This window comes from Salarias fasciatus, chromosome 1 (genome assembly GCF_902148845.1).
Source record: "Salarias fasciatus chromosome 1, fSalaFa1.1, whole genome shotgun sequence".
In the NCBI taxonomy this organism is placed as follows: Eukaryota; Metazoa; Chordata; class Actinopteri; order Blenniiformes; family Blenniidae; genus Salarias; species Salarias fasciatus.
This window is the reverse complement of record NC_043745.1, coordinates 21,009,287-21,026,131: the sequence shown is the minus strand read 5'-3', so window position 1 is coordinate 21,026,131 and position 16,845 is coordinate 21,009,287. Positions and strand designations below refer to the sequence as shown.

The 16,845-nt window shown below is 45.6% G+C and overlaps 2 protein-coding genes across 2 annotated transcripts; one reads left to right on the top strand and one right to left on the bottom strand.

The window, feature by feature from the left end:
- Nucleotides 1-498: 498 nt before the first annotated feature.
- gnao1b (guanine nucleotide binding protein (G protein), alpha activating activity polypeptide O, b) lies at nt 499-6,193 on the top strand. Its single transcript, XM_030110040.1, has 8 exons — nt 499-910; nt 1,061-1,103; nt 3,631-3,772; nt 3,966-4,126; nt 4,231-4,359; nt 4,461-4,590; nt 5,417-5,570; nt 5,652-6,193. The coding sequence occupies exons 1-8, from the start codon at nt 793-795 to the stop codon at nt 5,837-5,839; spliced, it is 1,065 nt and encodes a 354-aa protein (XP_029965900.1). The 5' UTR covers nt 499-792; the 3' UTR covers nt 5,840-6,193.
- Nucleotides 6,194-7,082: 889 nt separating this feature from the next.
- On the bottom strand, nt 7,083-16,766 carry cog4 (component of oligomeric golgi complex 4). Its single transcript, XM_030098623.1, has 19 exons — nt 16,575-16,766; nt 15,318-15,400; nt 15,089-15,203; nt 14,334-14,508; nt 14,032-14,225; nt 12,479-12,584; nt 12,172-12,329; nt 12,038-12,096; nt 11,821-11,945; nt 11,526-11,644; nt 10,920-11,086; nt 10,661-10,826; nt 10,453-10,515; nt 10,259-10,372; nt 9,845-9,937; nt 9,683-9,766; nt 9,491-9,592; nt 9,063-9,191; nt 7,083-8,443 (listed from the first exon to the last, which is right to left on the bottom strand). The coding sequence occupies exons 1-19, from the start codon at nt 16,731-16,733 to the stop codon at nt 8,309-8,311; spliced, it is 2,346 nt and encodes a 781-aa protein (XP_029954483.1). The 5' UTR covers nt 16,734-16,766; the 3' UTR covers nt 7,083-8,308.
- Nucleotides 16,767-16,845: the final 79 nt, after the last annotated feature.

The following is a 16,845-nucleotide window of genomic DNA, read 5'->3' as shown; positions in this document are numbered from 1 at the left end:
TATGTATTTCTTAATTATAGGTCTTTAACACCTTGACCGCTTCACGGTGTTTTCGGTGTAATTAAGTGTTCTGAAACGTGCGCGCGGGCGTGTGTGTGTGTTTAAGGGCCGCTCCACGACGTCCCTGACATTATTAAGCGTCATTCACGCTCGGGGGTGGTGGGAGGGGGGGGTTTACGGCGACCGTCTTCGGGCGTTTTAATTCCGCACCGTGTCCACCGCCAGCACGAGGCCGAGGGGACAGCATTTGCCATTTAAACGTCTCTCGTGTCGTTCGAACAGTCTTCCATCGGACGTGATTAGAGCCCGGCTGCTCTGACGTCAGCCAGATTGTCTGCGTTATAGGTGAGTCTGCGCGCGGCCGGCCCTCCTCTTCCTCTCATATCATCATCCTCATCACCAGCGCCGCCCTGTAGAGAGCGAGAGAGAGAGAGCGAGAGAGAGAGAGAGAGAGAGAGAGAGAGAGAGAGAGAGAGAGAGAGAGAGAGAGAGAGAGAGAGAGAGAGAGAGAGAGCCCCCTCCCCACCTAACAACAACCCCAACCCCGCAGGCTCCAGCACATCGACCCCACCCCCCAACCCCCTCGGAGAGAGGGGACGGAGCGAGAGACGCGCAGTCACGGAGAAACGACCGTTTCGGGATCCCGGCTCTTGTTTTGCCCTCAATCCGGGCCTAATGCTGTAGCGGACAGCGCAGGAGGAGAGCGCCAGTGAGAGACAACGCACTGACTGAGAGTCGGCGAGGGACAGGGCGGACCGGGGAGACGACGGGATTGCTCATTCGCCTGGAAACATGGGATGTACACTGAGCGCCGAGGAGCGCGCCGCTCTGGACCGGAGCAAGGCCATCGAGAAAAACCTGAAGGAGGACGGGCTGGTGGCCGCCAAGGACGTCAAGCTGCTGCTGCTCGGTAAGAGAGGCGGCGGCCCCGGCCCCGGCCCCGGCCGCGGGGCTGCTGGCGCGGTGTCGCTGTGGTGGGACTGCTGCATGGGGCGGAGGTGCTCTCCGTGGTACTGAATTCGCTTTGCCCGGCTCTCACTCTGCCCTCCGTTCTTTACAGGCGGCGGAGAGTCCGGCAAAAGCACCATCGTCAAACAGATGAAGTAAGTGGCTCCCTTTTGGCTGGCTCTGCCCTTCTCCCGCACAGCCGGAGTGAAAGGCCCGAGATTGCGCCTCGCCTGTCTGTGCTAGGGGAGGTTGAGCCGCCATGTTTCGAGAGGCCGTAGCCCCGGAGGAGTGCCGGTGACTCGAGCACCTCCTGCAGACCGACAGGGAGGCTGCGGAGGCCCGCGGCGCTCCGTCCCAGGGTGCTGTTCACTGCCGGGGTGCTGAAATCTAGTTACCGAGGGTTTTACTGGACCACAGGGAGTGTGCGGCTGGGGATGTGTGGGTGTTGTTCCTCCGTGTGTGTGTGTGTGTGTGTGTGTGTGTGTGTGTGTGTTTGTGTGTGCGTGCGTGCGTGTATGTGTGTGTGTGTGTGTGTGTGTGTGTGTGTGTGTGTATGTGTGTGTGTGTGTGAATTACAGTGAGGTCACTACAGCTCCATTAGTGAATACCTCTGCTTTTAATCTTAATGGCTTTAAGTGCCCGATATCGCCAGGAGTACTTTGCCTATAAAGCGGATTTACGCAGAAATATGGCTTCTAAAACCGCATCTAAACCTTCCCACTGTCTAAGCTAAATCACCCTTTGATGTTTTAAACGACTGTTGTTGCTGCATCTAAAGCTCTTAGTTAAGTTTCTAGATGTTTCAGGACAGAAAAGGCTCGGTCCTTTGTATATTTGGCCCTGGGAAGCATCTTCTCTAGCAGCAGCTCACACTGTGAATATCTCCGTCTCCTTCCTGCACTGCACTTGCTGCTGCTGCTGCTGCTGCTGCACCCTCCCTCCATGCCCTGCTTCCTTCCTCCTCTTCCCTTCACCTCATTACCCTCCCTGTGGTCTCTGGTTGCCCATAACTCAGAGCTCTGCCCTGAAATCAAGACGTTGGGGCCGAATAGTGATTACAAATACTCTGAGGGCTTGCTTTAGCTCAAGCAGGTGTAGGGGTTTTTAACACACACACTGGTAGCCATAAAGTTTAAGTTGTTGGAGGGTGCATCTAGCATGCTCAACTGTGTTGCGTCTCCTCACCATCATCACAAACCCTCCAGGTAACTGGGACCTGGACGTATTGTCGTAACAGCAGTGTTAAGGCTCAGGATGGTTAGGAAATGTGACTTGTGAGAATGCCGCAGCTTAAACGATGCAGAAAGCTTGGAGGACATGGTCGGTGTGTGAAACTTCATCTATAGGTGATGTAGCGCTCACTGTGCTCGCCAGTTGCAGCTGCAGAAATGTCACTGATGTCTATTTTTATACTTGTCCACTGTCAGACTCTGATTGGTTTGTATAGTTTAACAAACACACACTATATGCATGCAGATGTTTAAAACTGAAGCCCATAGATCCATCGCTTTCTTAAATATTGTGATTATCTGGGTCATTTCAAACCAAAAAAAAAAAAAAAATCTCTTTCTGATTGAATGCACCAAATATCATTTAGAATAATGTGCAGCTCAGTTGATACCACTATTATTTAAAGACTCAGAAGTACATTTCATCATTTGGTTTATGGAGCTTAATTCATCATCACTAATCACAGGCGCATTGCCAAAACTAAATAAACAACAGAATATAACACTAAATCTGAATTTGTATTTGCAATTATTATTACATTCATTATTTCAAAGCAGAGAGCGTGAACTATGTTGATGGTTGATCATTCATTTTTTCTTTCATATGCTTTGCGTGATTTGGACTGATATTTAAAGGAACCTTGAGGTGCAGGAAAATGTCAGATTTCATATATACTTTGTAGTCAAAAGCAGCAACCCTGCAAACTTCAAGCTTTACATGATTTTATTCCATCCTCATTGTGGTTCTTTTGCTCCATAAAACCATTAATTTCTGTGATGGTGGTGAGGATTCAGGCCTGATCCAGGTAGTTGATCTCTGCTCTCATACATTTCATAATGTGCACTACAGCAGTGAATATGTTCCAGCCCCTATCCTTTTATTTATCTTCCTCATCAAGTAAATCGATGGCCAGTCAGAGGCGGGATGAGAAGCTGTGTTAAAACTTTAAAAACCAGGATCTGGAGTTCAGTTTGAGGACCTGGTTTTTGTTTGGCAGCTGCAGTCAAGGTGAGCGAGTGCTGTTGGATAATTCAATGCTGGCCAGATTATCAGGAGTTTTAACTACAGCGAGTTCTGCGTGGTGTGATTGATTTGTGCTCTGACTAATATCACTTCATTTCCCATTATGAATTATAAATGGTTTAAATATCACATTACTGCCCAATTAGAGATGGCAGAGTGAGATGTGATCAATTCCTGACCCATTACCCACGGCACACTTTAAGGGAGTGTCAGTGGGATCGAGGGTAAGAGTAGCTGTGAATGGTATGTTTGGTTTGATGCCAAGTCATATTACCCAGTGTCCCAAAGCGACGCAGCTCTGCAGGAGCAGGTGGGGCTTTGACTGGGGAAAGGCCATTGTTTATGTCTGCACGAACATATGGACGCGTGTGAGTGTTTCTGCTCTCTGCGAGCTTGTGTTTCTACGCTAATATCTCTGTACGCATGCAGGATTATCCACGAAGATGGTTTTTCTGGGGATGATGTGAAGCAGTATAAGCCTGTGGTCTACAGCAACACCATCCAGAGCTTGGCGGCCATTCTCCGAGCCATGGACTCACTGGGCATCGAGTTTGGAGACAAGGACCGAAAAGTTAGTCGTCGCCTTCCATACGTTCCTCTTCTTCAAAAATTCTCAGCTCTGTAGTTAGTTTGTAGCACCAGTCTTAGGAAATCAGGATGATAAACTACTCCTCATTGCAGAAAATACCCCCAAATACCATCTCAGCATTTCTGAAAGAAAATTTTTCTTTTCTCCTGACCGCTGTGTCAACGTGTTTGTCCAGGCTGATGCTAAGCTGGTCTGTGACGTGGTCAGTCGTATGGAGGACACAGAGCCGTACTCTGCGGAGCTGCTCACTGCGATGAAGCGTGTATGGGCTGACGCTGGCACTCAGGAGTGCTTCAACCGTGCACGGGAATACCAGCTTAACGACTCTGCTAAATAGTGAGTAAAACTAAAGGACGACCAGAACCTTCACCCGAAAACACAGCGCAGATCTTGCGATCGTCGGCGGGGCTTTCAACCGTCCTCTGTCCTGTTGTCATCAGCTACCTGGACAGTCTAGACCGGATCGGGGCAGCGGACTACCAGCCCACAGAGCAGGACATCCTGAGAACCCGAGTGAAGACCACCGGCATCGTCGAAACCCACTTCACCTTCAAAAACCTCCATTTCAGGTACTAACTAATACTTGATTTGGCTTTTAATACGTCACCTGAGTTATAAACACAGGTGCCGCAGCGCCAAGTCTGAACTGACGTCTTGACTCCTTTTCAAGGCTGTTTGACGTGGGAGGTCAGAGGTCAGAGAGGAAGAAGTGGATCCACTGCTTTGAAGATGTGACAGCCATAATCTTCTGCGTTGCTCTGAGCGGATACGACCAGGTGCTCCATGAAGATGAAACAACTGTAAGTGTGTCTCTCTTAATCCAGCCTGAACCCCTCAGTGTGGCTCTACCGTCACTCTCATCGAACCAACGGGCAAAACAGAAAACACAAGTGTTTGAACTGGATAAAATAGTAATAGAGCAGATGACCCGCCCACAGTCAACTGCAATCCTGCATCCCGTCACTTACGACAATGACCTGGAACAGATGTTGGATGATATTTTGAAACGAGGATGTTAGATACTGTCTCATAAGACGAGATGCCATCTATCAGTAAAACCGTGGGGAAAGTTGGATTATTACGGAGAACAGCGAGCCCAAGTAAGAAAAAAGGGAAAAAATGAACAATGATATGTTGAAAAAGTTTTTTTTTATTTGTGAAGGCACCAGCTTCATAAATGAGTTTTTTTCTTAACCTATCGCCTTAATTTAGCTGTTCCACAATAATGACGAAATCTTATGCATCTTGTCAGAGTGTCAGTCATCTCTACTGTATTGCCACCGCTACTGGACTTTCTTCTCAGTCACCAAGCAGTAATAAAGTCTCGGAGAAGAGTTTCATAGTCTGCATCCGGTGAAAAAAGGGGAAAATGGATCAAAGTTATATAAAAAACTCATTAATAGTATGTCAGCCAGCTGCCTGAGGCTCAGTTACCAGGAAAAATACACTTCTTGTGAATTGTTTGTTCTGCTGTTTTTTGATATCCAGTGAATCTACCCTTTGGACAATTGCATTGATAAATGTTTCAAAATATCAAGTACTACTGTCCCTGTTTTTGACAAAGCGATATAAAGAGAGTTTTTTAAAACTTCTCTCTCTCTGACGTCAACATTGTTTGTCCCGCAGAACCGCATGCATGAGTCGCTCATGCTTTTCGACTCCATCTGCAACAACAAATTCTTCATCGACACCTCCATCATCCTCTTCCTCAACAAGAAGGATCTGTTCGCTGAAAAAATCAAGAAGTCCCCACTGACGATCTGCTTTCCAGAATACACAGGTGAGTCTCCACGCCCAGCCATTCGCCACAGCGCGGGGAGTGTTTGACCCCTCACACTCTGTTTCTCCCGTCTGCCCGCAGGTGCTAACACTTACGACGACGCTACAGCGTATATTCAGGTTCAGTTTGAGAGTAAGAACCGTTCTCCCAACAAGGAGATCTACTGTCACCTGACCTGTGCCACAGACACAGGGAACATCCAGGTAGTGTTTGATGCCGTCACTGACATCATTATCGCAAACAACCTTAGAGGGTGTGGCTTATACTGAGGCCTGGCCAAGCACAGAGGTTGTCATGGAGCGTATGAGGTGTTAATAATGATAATTTTGATGATACTTAAACACATAAATATGTAATTCTACACGTCCAAAATGGACCCAAAGAGCTGCCGTCAGACACCACACTGGATTATTGCCATGATTTGTTCCCTCCCTCTTCTCTTTTGATTTCAGTATACAACCCCAGTTTTGTCTTTTAAAGAAAAAAAAAAAATGTGTTTTTTGAGCTGAATGTTTCATATTTTGTTGATGACTTTGTCAACAGCTTGGGGAGGTCAGGAAAGTGGCAGCACCAGGGGGGGGGGATTTGAGTGGGCCTTGTTTAAAAAAAGAAAAGAAAGAAAGCCTAGAAATGTAACGCGAGGAGCGTGCAATGTTACCCTCCAAACACAATGTGGAATATTGTCCCGTTCTTTGTGGCATTTCCTTCTTCTGTCTCGAGGCGATTTCCATCCACTCTGAATTATAGCCTCTGGTGTTCAGTCTGAAGAGCTGCTGTGTGTGTGTGTGTGCGTGTGTGTGTGTGTGTGCGTGTGTGTGTGAAGGTGGAGATGATGATGTTGGGGAGGCGCTGTACTCGTGGCTGAGGTTTATGGATAGAAAAAAGGAGGCTATTTTAACTTTCCTTCAGAGCCACACATGACCGAGTAGCCCGCAGGTCTTTTCCACTCTTGGTTTCCTCTTTTATTAAAAGAGAGGACTCTTATGTGCAGGGTGGTTGGCCATCACCACCGGCCTCCTGTAGCGCCATGAGGAAATACCTATCAGCCAATGATATCTCGAAAAAAAAGAAAAAAAAATGCAAAGAAAAAGGAAAAAAAGAAGAAGAAAAGAAAAAAAGTCATATCGGTGCCAACCATCTGAGAACAACAGATAGGGGAAAATAGGATCCTAGCGCATATTATCAATTATATTATTTAAGTGAAAGATTTCTCATTTTATTATCATCGAATGATTTATTTATTTAAGCCTCATGCCCGACATGCCTCCTCCTACCTCCTGAGATCCCGTGCCACATTATTTATTTCCTGTCATGAGAAATTGGGGTGCACTGATACCTGTCTGCGGTTCAGAGGGTTAAAAAAAAGCAAGAAGCCCTCCAATGACATCTAGTTCTCCTTGTGGCGCTCGACCCTTCGGTGTGAATCTGTGTAGAACTAGGAACGACTGCACGAGGAGAACAATATCATTTGAGGCGGCCTCTGTCTGAGGAGTCAAGGTTTATTTATTTATATTTTGTTTTGTTCTATTTTTTTAAAAAACAAACCTTTTCGTCCTCTGATCAGTGAACAGGGAACCATTTTCCCCTCTTCCTCTCCACCTCATCTTCCTCTGTTTGTCCGTCACGTTTCTCTTTTCACAGAGAAAAAAAAAAAAAAAAAAAGTACAGCTCTCCATTCTCACCTGTGCACCCAAAACTTCCTCTTCCCACCCCTGTATGCTCCCACCACATATCAGCCCTCATATCCTATCTCATTCTCACCTTACAAAGCACCGTACTGTATATATATATTATGATTATACCAGATTTTTTTTTTACTGTGAATGTTTTTGTGCTGCACCCCATCCTATTCAGTAGTTTATTGGTTGCTCTCATGTGGAATGTTTGTGCTGAGCCAATCGAATGTTGTGTTTACATTAAAGCCACACTTTTCCTAACTACTCCCGCCTCCGTGGTCTGAGTCTTGATTACCGGCCGACTGGGTTCTACGCCCTCAGTCAACGTTTCAAACCCAAGCTGACCTGCTTCAATCTGCGCAGAGAATTAAGGTTAGACCAGGAAATTAGGCTGAACGTTATGAGAGTGGACCACTTTTAATGCTTCGCTGCACGGTGAACACAGCTTTGTATTTAGCGTCCGAAATATGTATAAAGGATTGGGAGCAGGCCTCGCACGGCAGTAGGGCAGCGCCGGGTGAAATGCGGCGGACGGCAGGGATCAGAGGCGTCGCACAGCAGCTCTCAATTTATTAGGTTAAAAGTGTTCCATCATCACAGACAAGGAGCTATTCATATATTGAATGACTACGCTGGATCAGCTGTCTGACCTGCTTCTGTCAGTTTAATGGGTATGATGTTCATTACTGCTCCGTCTCGCTGACAGCCGCAGAGCGCCGCTCCGCAGTCCCAACGCGTCCCCGTTTCTCACAGCCAGTCACAGGTTAAAAGGTTTGAACTCCCGCGGTGATACAATTACAGAGTCACACTTTTAATTAAAGATTTCGGGGAACATCTCATATTTTACTGTTAATTGACATGTGGAGATTTCACCGCTCCTTCCACCGACACCCATAGAACTCTGACAGTCTGGAAACCTCCGAACAGCAGTGAGCACCTTAGTTTTTTACATGAAGAAGTCCTGGTGTCCATTCACAGACACAGATCAAGCCCCGATCGGCCCTTTAGTGAAAGGTGGGTATTTTATTGGAGTCTGTTCCAACCAGCAGGTCAGCTCTGGGGTCACAGTCTCAGCCTCTTGATGTCTTCACTTCTGAAGTCGATTCTCAGAGCCAGAACCTGACGCACCTCTGCCGGGGTCAGCCGCCACGTCAGGGGCCCCGAATTAGGGCCCCAGTAATCCAAGATCTCTGTGACCTGCAGTGCAAAGAGCCAGAGTGATTTAGGAGCTGATAAAAGAAAAACTGAGCGGACAACTTCAAGCCAGCAACTCGTTTGTAATCGTAACTATAAAATAAGGGAAGTGTTTGAAGCTGCTGCACTGTAGGAGGGGAAGTTTCTACATCAGACTGCAAATCTATGAGTTTGGAAGTTTGATTTTATTCCTAAAAAAATGTTTCTGGAGGTAAAAAGCAAACCAGCATTACTACACTGCAGAATTTCAAAATCTTGCAAGGCAAGGCGATTAACTTATTCCAATCATTTGAACTTGAAACAAATCCACCAGGAGAAAAAAAAAATCACCTCACAGACTTTTTAAGACACTTCAAAAAAGGCAAAACCATCTGATTAATTAAAATATTCCAACATTGGAAGATGGCTCTAACACGATCAACAATCAAACAAAACAGGCTTGAAATAAATCCGTTTATATGAAATGCTTCCAGATGTAAATAATTAAGACTAAAATATTTAATTATAATTCTAACACTGGAACAGAAAGAAATCCTAAACTACCCATGAGAGTAACTCACATCTAAACTACACTAGCAGTGATGTAAATGTCTAAAAATAGAGCTGTGACGGTCAGACGTACCCGCTCCAGGTTGAGGATGGTCGCCATTTGTGTGAGTCGAGCGAACTTGTCTCTGATGGTCCAGGTGGTCACAGTGGTGAGATACGCCACCAGAGACCGCAGCTCTTTATCAAACTGCAGCCCTCCGAGCTGAAACACAGAGACCGGCATGGAGGGTCAGACTGAAGCTGTGGACTCAAACCCAACGCCGCTGCGGCGCCGCTTCACCAGCGTTACATGTTACACACACACACACAGTGTAAGAAAATGCGCTTTTGTGCTGAGGCGCTGCTGTAAACAGGATACTGCGAAAAGGAGGCGCCCTCTCCTCCAGGCCTCCATGAACTCATTAATAAATCAGTGCTGAGGCTTTTCTTCCCCATGTGAGCATCGGGGATGTGACGCATTAGGAGCTCGCTGCCACCTTGTGGCCAAGGTCAGCGCCTCACCCTGCTGAAGGAGCATTTCAAGACCGTCTTCTCCATCTCGATGGATATCAGGCTGGTCATGAGGCTGGTAAGTGTGTCGTAGATGATGGGGGAGAGGGCCGTCTGAGGGGACACAGACGCCACAAGTTAGAGAAGAAAGCAGTCAGAGAACAGCGAGGATGCAAACAGACAAAGCTCGACAGGAGAGAATACTTTAAACTCCGCCATGAGCTGCTCCAAGTTGACGATGAGCTGCTGCACCCAGGGGTCGTTGGCTTCATAGTCATTAAACTCCTCCTGTGGACGGACCGGCAGTTAGAACCGCACTGTTCCCAACCTCTGATGGGTCTGTACGCGCACCCCTCAGAACGTTACCTCCTCTATGTTGTGTGAGATGGACAAGAAGCTGCTGATCCACGGTTTGACTTGAGGCTTTATGGCTGTTGTGTTCAACTCAGTCAGACCCTCCTGTCAAACAGAATTCAAACCCGTGACTCAGTGAGTGCCGCATGTCAGAGAGAGGCATGTTCAGACAATTACCGCCATCACCCGTCATCTGAAGACAACTGCAGTAAAAACAATGATTAGTTTTGTGCAATATTTTTTTTCCCTCAATGCCTTCTTTTAAACAAAGGCTTGATACTGGAGTCATAAAAGCCGACTGTGTTTAATTCTCTTGTGGGCCTTAAAAAGCGACTGTCAAGTGTTCTGTCATACTAAATAATAATAATATTCATCGGCATTATGGAAACATACAGTGTGTGTGTGTGACTTGTGGTTGCGCGTCACCTGTAGGAGATCTTTGAACTTTGTGGAGGTGCCGACGAGGTCGGACAAACAGCTCTCGATCTTGGCTTGTTCACCAGACCCGGCGCCCTGACTGAACAGCTTGGAGCAGTCGTTCTGTCGGGAGACGAACAACACATGACGACAAATCAGGATGAACCGGAGAAAGGCGGAGCTTTGGCACAGAAGGAACTTACCTCCAGGTTTCTTTTTAGGGTTGAGATATTCTCACTGCACACTTCAACGTTATTCAGAGTCACCTGGGTGACAAAAAGAGAATCAGAGTGGGTAGTTAGCTGACTCCAGTGTGAGTCATTCTGAAAATACAGCTTATTGAAGGTGAGAAAATAGAAGAGCTCATTGCCTTTATTTTGAGTGACAAATTGGTATTGGTATTGGTCTTACTAGAAACGCAGCCTTGGCATTTTCGGCGCTCTCGATGCCCAGCGTGTTGAACTTCCCCTGCTGCAGGCTGCTCTGCATCAGGCTGACGGCGCTGCTGACGCCTCGCTGGATGTCCAGAAGCGTCGTAGCGGGGAAACCCTGCCGCAGCTTGTTATACAGCACCTCCCTGACGGGCGGAGGGAGACACGGCCGGGTCAGGACTGGGAGGTCGATCGTGTGAAAAAGCATTGATCATATTAGCTGGAGGGTGAAGCGGCACCTGAAGTCGGACTCGAGCACGGAGTTGGCGTGATTGATCATGGCACAGAGGCAGTCGATGCTGGAGCTGGACAACGCGCGGCTGATGCACTTCTTCACAATGTAGAAACAGTCGTCCACCATGCTGCTGGTCAGCTGACCTTTTTCATAAGTATCCATGGCAACGGCCTAAAGGGGAAAAGTAAACAGGATCTAGATTAAGAAGAGAATGTTATAATAATGCTCTTCGAGAGGACGTCACAAGATTTTGAGTCTTAGATAAAACGTCCCAAGTTGGATGTTCTTGTCAAATTTATTTTAAATCTTTCAAATTAATGCACTGAGAAGAAATCTGAGGATTTAGATTACTGGAACACTCAGTTGGCAACAAGTTGATGTCATTTGGCAGACAAAAATACAATGGAGCCGAGTCCAAATGACAAATACTTGATGCTCCATGTGGGCAGGCTCGACGCTGAAGAAAAACAAAGGCTGTCGGGAAAGGAGGCCTTCGGGAAAGAATGAGCAACTTCGATCGGCTGAACACCTCTATCGCAAACAATCTATCAAGATTATGGCTTCTACTTTACCTGCAACATCCACAATATGTTAACTGTATGCAACTGACCTTGTTAACGGACTCTCTCATGTAGTATTCTTCCATTGGGATGTAGTATCCGATCAGCTCCTGCATCGTCCTGCTCAGCTGGCAGTGTTTAAGCAGCTTCTCCACGTTTTGTTGATGCTCTGTGTCATAAGAAAAGCAAGAAAAAACAAACAAACTTGTAAACATGTAATTGTGATGATTGTGGGCTCTGATATGAAATAAGGAACTTTACCACTGTATTCTTATTTTCTCAGATGCTCCTGCACTTACAAAAGAAACAAAGACATTAAATCAAACCTGTTTAAACAAAATCTACCTTGCGTGACACTCTGAGCATCTCCAACTTCGAAGTCGGCCATTATTCGGCGACGCAGGAAGCGCAGGTAAAGCTCCGCCCTGGCGTTCATCATGGTGACCTCTGACAGCACGGGGTCCAGCTCCCTGTTCGTGTGACACGGAGGTGAAAACCCAGATCACTACACACACAGAATTAGAGCAGAAGCACAACATGTTGCTGTGATATCCTCCCACACCTTGGCTCGATCCGTTCTGCTGGCACGCTCTTCATCATGCTGCTCTGGACGATCTGAAACTAGAGAGCACGCTCAACATCACAACGGGGAAGAGATGCAGGGAAGAAACTCAGCACAGCTCAGGATGGACCAACCTTGTTGTGGTAGTCTCTCTGCTGAATGAATTTGTCGACAACTTTTTGGGCCTGCCGGTCGCACTCCTGCTGCAGGTGAGTGATGAGCGTGTAGAGGTGCCCCGGCCCGTAGTACGTCTCCACGATGGGCTGATGGGTCTCCACCACACGAGCGATGCCTGAAAACGACCCCATCAGTGGAATCATGTCCAGTAATGTCGATCAACCCAAACTCTTTGCAAATATGTAAAATGCTGCTGCCTTTTGAAGCTTACAAAGACAGTGAACAAGGGCATGCGTGCACGGCACACGTGCACACTTTTCTCACCTTCTAGCAGCAGAGTTAGAGTGTCTGCAAATATCAGCAGAGCTCTCTTCTCGCCAAGATCTCCTCCTGTAGCTAACAGCAGGTTCTCCTCGGCTTTGGAGGCAAGCTGTGTGAGCGAAAGTGTGAGAAACACAGAGAGAATAATTCATGATGTGATTTAATCAGAATCAATTTGACATACTGTAACAAATCTGACTGAAGGATAAAGGCTGAGATTCTCAGTAACATAGATGTATTATAAGCTAATTAGTAACCCGCAGTGAGGGGGTCTAGGCAGAGATGAACAGAATGAAAGGGCATCATTTGTAAATGCTTTTGAAGTGATATCAGCTGATTTACAGCCACAGAGATTTTCTTCCCAGTGGTAACATGCTTTATGAGCAGCACACTGCAACCACGGTCACACAAACCTCTCATCTTACCACGAAATGTGAAGAAATTTTTGAACCGGTCTAAGGATGCCATTTGACAAGATATGAAAAGATAGAATTAAAAAGGAGCGATTGACATTTTGGAAGGAGTTACAGTGACTTCATTGAACTATAGACATGAGCTGGAAGCTGTAATAATTCATTATAACCAAGGCCAAATTTGCCTGTATTCATTAAAGGCCTTACACAACAACTGCTTTATTCTTTGATAAGAGGTGAACACAGCGCGGTTTTCTTTCCTTGAAATGTTTTTCAGTCCATGACGATGATTTTTGTCACAGGAATTAGCCAGATGAAACACAAAACACGTCAATTCAATTTCAAAAATAGACGTACAAAAACATGACCTTATGGGGCCGTTACAGGAGCAGAACTGTGTGTGCATGCAGATTAGCGTGTGCCTGTAATGAGATTTTTGCATGCACAATCCAACTTGCATGAACAAAAAAAACTGTATGAGTCTAACAATCTGGATGTGTATGAAGTGTGTGTGTATACGCGGATTTGGACATGTCTACTAGGTCCTGTGAAAGTCTCTGTCTGCCACCTCAGGCAGCCTCTAAACCAACTGGATTTTCACTGATGGATTTTGCATCTCTTCTTCCCTGACACAAGATCTGCCACAACTCAGGCTTTCCTCATCCTAAGCCAAGACTCTTCATATCAGGCTGTGTGACGTTTGTCTGCACTGTGCGTTGATACAGCGCTCATACCAGCAGGAGGCGCTGTATCGACCTTTTAATCATTTCAAACAGAACAGCAAATATTTTGCAGTGACTGTTGGGAGCATGAGCTCATGCACCATTTTTGGAAACTACAAATCGACTCTGATAAAATGTATCATAATTTTCCTAAAACAGCTGTGTATTGATTGTGGCTTATCGTGAAAGAAATTCTGGCACACAACATTTCTCATGCACAGTTAGAGTATGAGTGCACAAAGTGAATTACAGACACACATACAAATATGCACAAATCAATGTATGTATGCAACTAGATATACAACTCTACACAGATGCAGAAATAATTTTATTGCTGGCCCCATAGAAAACATCAAAAAGTTACAGCAAGCAACGCTCTCACTAATAATCCCTTGCTTTCTGACCTCTAAGTGCTACTGACCTGGCTGCAGAGATATTGACCGAAGCGGGTGAGGCCCTCCTGGTGGAGGCCCAGCAGAGGGAAGATCTTGAAAAACCTTTCCACCTGCGCCAGGTCGACCGCCGCGACGGCTTCATCCAGCTTCTCGGAGACGATGACCTTCAGCTTCTGCTCTGCCTCCTGCAGCATGACCAGACTGGCATCCACAGCACTGCCTGTGCAAACGCCAGGCATTTAAGTCATGTCAACACAGACGAGACGCATATCCTCATTCTCACTAAGCTGTCCGAATGCACAGTGACACAAATGTAAAGGCTCCATACTTTCTTCTCCCTGCCTGCTCAGCTCAATGACCGACTGGTCCAGAGAGAGGTATCGGTGGATGTGAGCAGCAGCCTGTTCATAGTCTTCGTTACGCAGAGCGGTCTGGACGCCGTCTGTGCAGAACTTCAGGTCGAGGATATCATCGGCTCGCTGGATGACGTTGTACAGCCGAGTCTGCAGGAAACATGACACACACAATCAGAGAAAAGTATGGTTTAATAACAAAATTATGAGAGGAAACGCAACCTAAAAATTACAAGAGTGGAAATCTTATTGAGAATCTCAGCTACAACATCCAGGTGTAAAGCTCACAACTGATGAGTGAATGTGTTCTAGGTTATTAACCTGCAATCTAAAACCCCCTGGTGACATGCCAGAGATCACAGGAAACCTGAGGATATGGATGGTCTGAAGTCGCTCATATTAGATTTGTATGTGCCAAAAAAAATTATAATGCTGCTTGAGCAGAGACCAGAGACAGTTTTGCACATGGGAGAGGGTGTGTGCACCAGCATTTCACTTCAGTCTTCAAATCAAAGAGGCCAGGTGGGGGGCAACCACGAAAAAAAAGTGTGGGACAGACTTCAAATGATAAAGGTGTCAACAAGTTATCCTAAACATTAAAATCTATGAAAACACATAATTGAACTCTCTCTGTTGGGCTACTGCAAACACAAAGATGGGTTTTGCAGAGATTATGTGATTTAAACAGCAGATAAACAGCAGTTCACATTGTTTCAGTGACAGATGTTACCTTCGCCAGGTCGAGCTGTCTCACTTTACGACTGACATTTTCAGCCAAGCTGCAGGTAAACGTGATCATGCCGGACAGCTGACTGGCATCTCCTCCAATCAGCTGTAAATTGGGTCTGTAGAGCAAAGAAAAGAAAAAAAACCAAACATTTGCAGGACAGTAGGTTTGTTAAAGTTTTTAAAGTTGGTTGGTAGTTTTATGAATAATCAGCGATCAGTGCACACTGTACCCCATCCTCTGCAGTGCAAACATCTTTGTGTGAATGGTCCCCTCCTGTCCCACCAGCCGGTCCAGCTCAGCCTCCACCTCTTTCTATTACACAAAAAACATTATATTTAGACACACACACAGTCCATGGAACAATGCATATTCCTACTTTTTTGTGAGTTTCAATCTGTCTGTATATCTCAAAACACTCAAGGCAGATGAATAAACTCATACTGAAGCCTCAGATATGTAGAAACTAATTTTTGCATCCGGGTGTCTGATAAAGAGCTGATTATTCACATTTTCCCTGATCTGTAGCGCCATGCCATGTCGCCCTAATGTGAGGCATGTGGGTGTGCGCATGTGTGTACGTTTGCATGTATGTCAAGAGTGTGTGTGTGTGTGTGTACACATTGGGGGACGGGTTTATTTTGTAATTTTTTTAAAATGCTGTAAAGCACTGTGTGTTGCTTTTTACTGTATGAAAGGAACTATACAAATAAAGATTGATTTGACTAGATATTGCAGAAATAATCTCAAGAATATTACAGACAAATGATTCAGAATCTTTATCGAGTGTTTTGAACATGGATAAAGGGTGCTTTAGGATAAAAGCACCAAAAACTGCCATCAGAAAACATCAGATATAACCTTTTAATTTACAGCTCTACTCAAGGTTTGAGTTTCTCAAATGTAATTACATGAAATGGTTTATTTAGTTGAATATTTAGCTGATTTTTATGGAATGGAAAATCAGATGTGCTATAAAATTTTTTTTTAAGTCCGTTATAAATGTATGCTTATTGAAAATACGTCCAACTCAATCGAAGGCTTTGACACGTATGCAAATATTTCCAATTTATTTTAATTATAGTTTACAATTGGCAGTTAACTGGAAGAAACATAAATTTATTCTGCATGGAGTTATATGTCTTTAAAATGTTAGCTGTTAATTGAAATATGCTACATGTGCTAAAATAACTAATTTTGAGTGTTAATACTTCAGAACTTGAGATAAATTTTGTACTTTGCCATGTATGATTATAATTCTTATTAATATGAAAAACCTGGACGTATCATGCAACCTTATCAATATGAATTGATATTTGGACCGATATCAGACCAGCTGACACATTGAACAAAACACGAAACGCTACAGTATTTTTAATACTCCAGTGACAGGTATTTGTATTTGTATTCTGACTGAAAGTACCACAGGTTGTGTCATTTGTTTTGGGTCAGAGCGTCACGGAAGTGACCGTGGATGTGAGGTACCAACCTCCTCGGCACAGAGCTGCTGGTAAACCCGTTCCAGGTCCTCCAGCTCCGTCAGCGCAGAGATCGCCTCCATGCTCACTGAGGACACGGAGCCGGGGCCAGAACCAGAGACGGACACGGAGTCGCATCTTTTCACTGCCAAAGCTCCGCTGTCAGCCATCTTCCGCCACCGTGACACGACGCACAGGCAGCGTCAGCAGAGGGCAAACCTGCCCTGCGTACTGTCTGTCAGACACAGCCTCGGTAATAAGAAGCTCACGGCTGCCATAAAG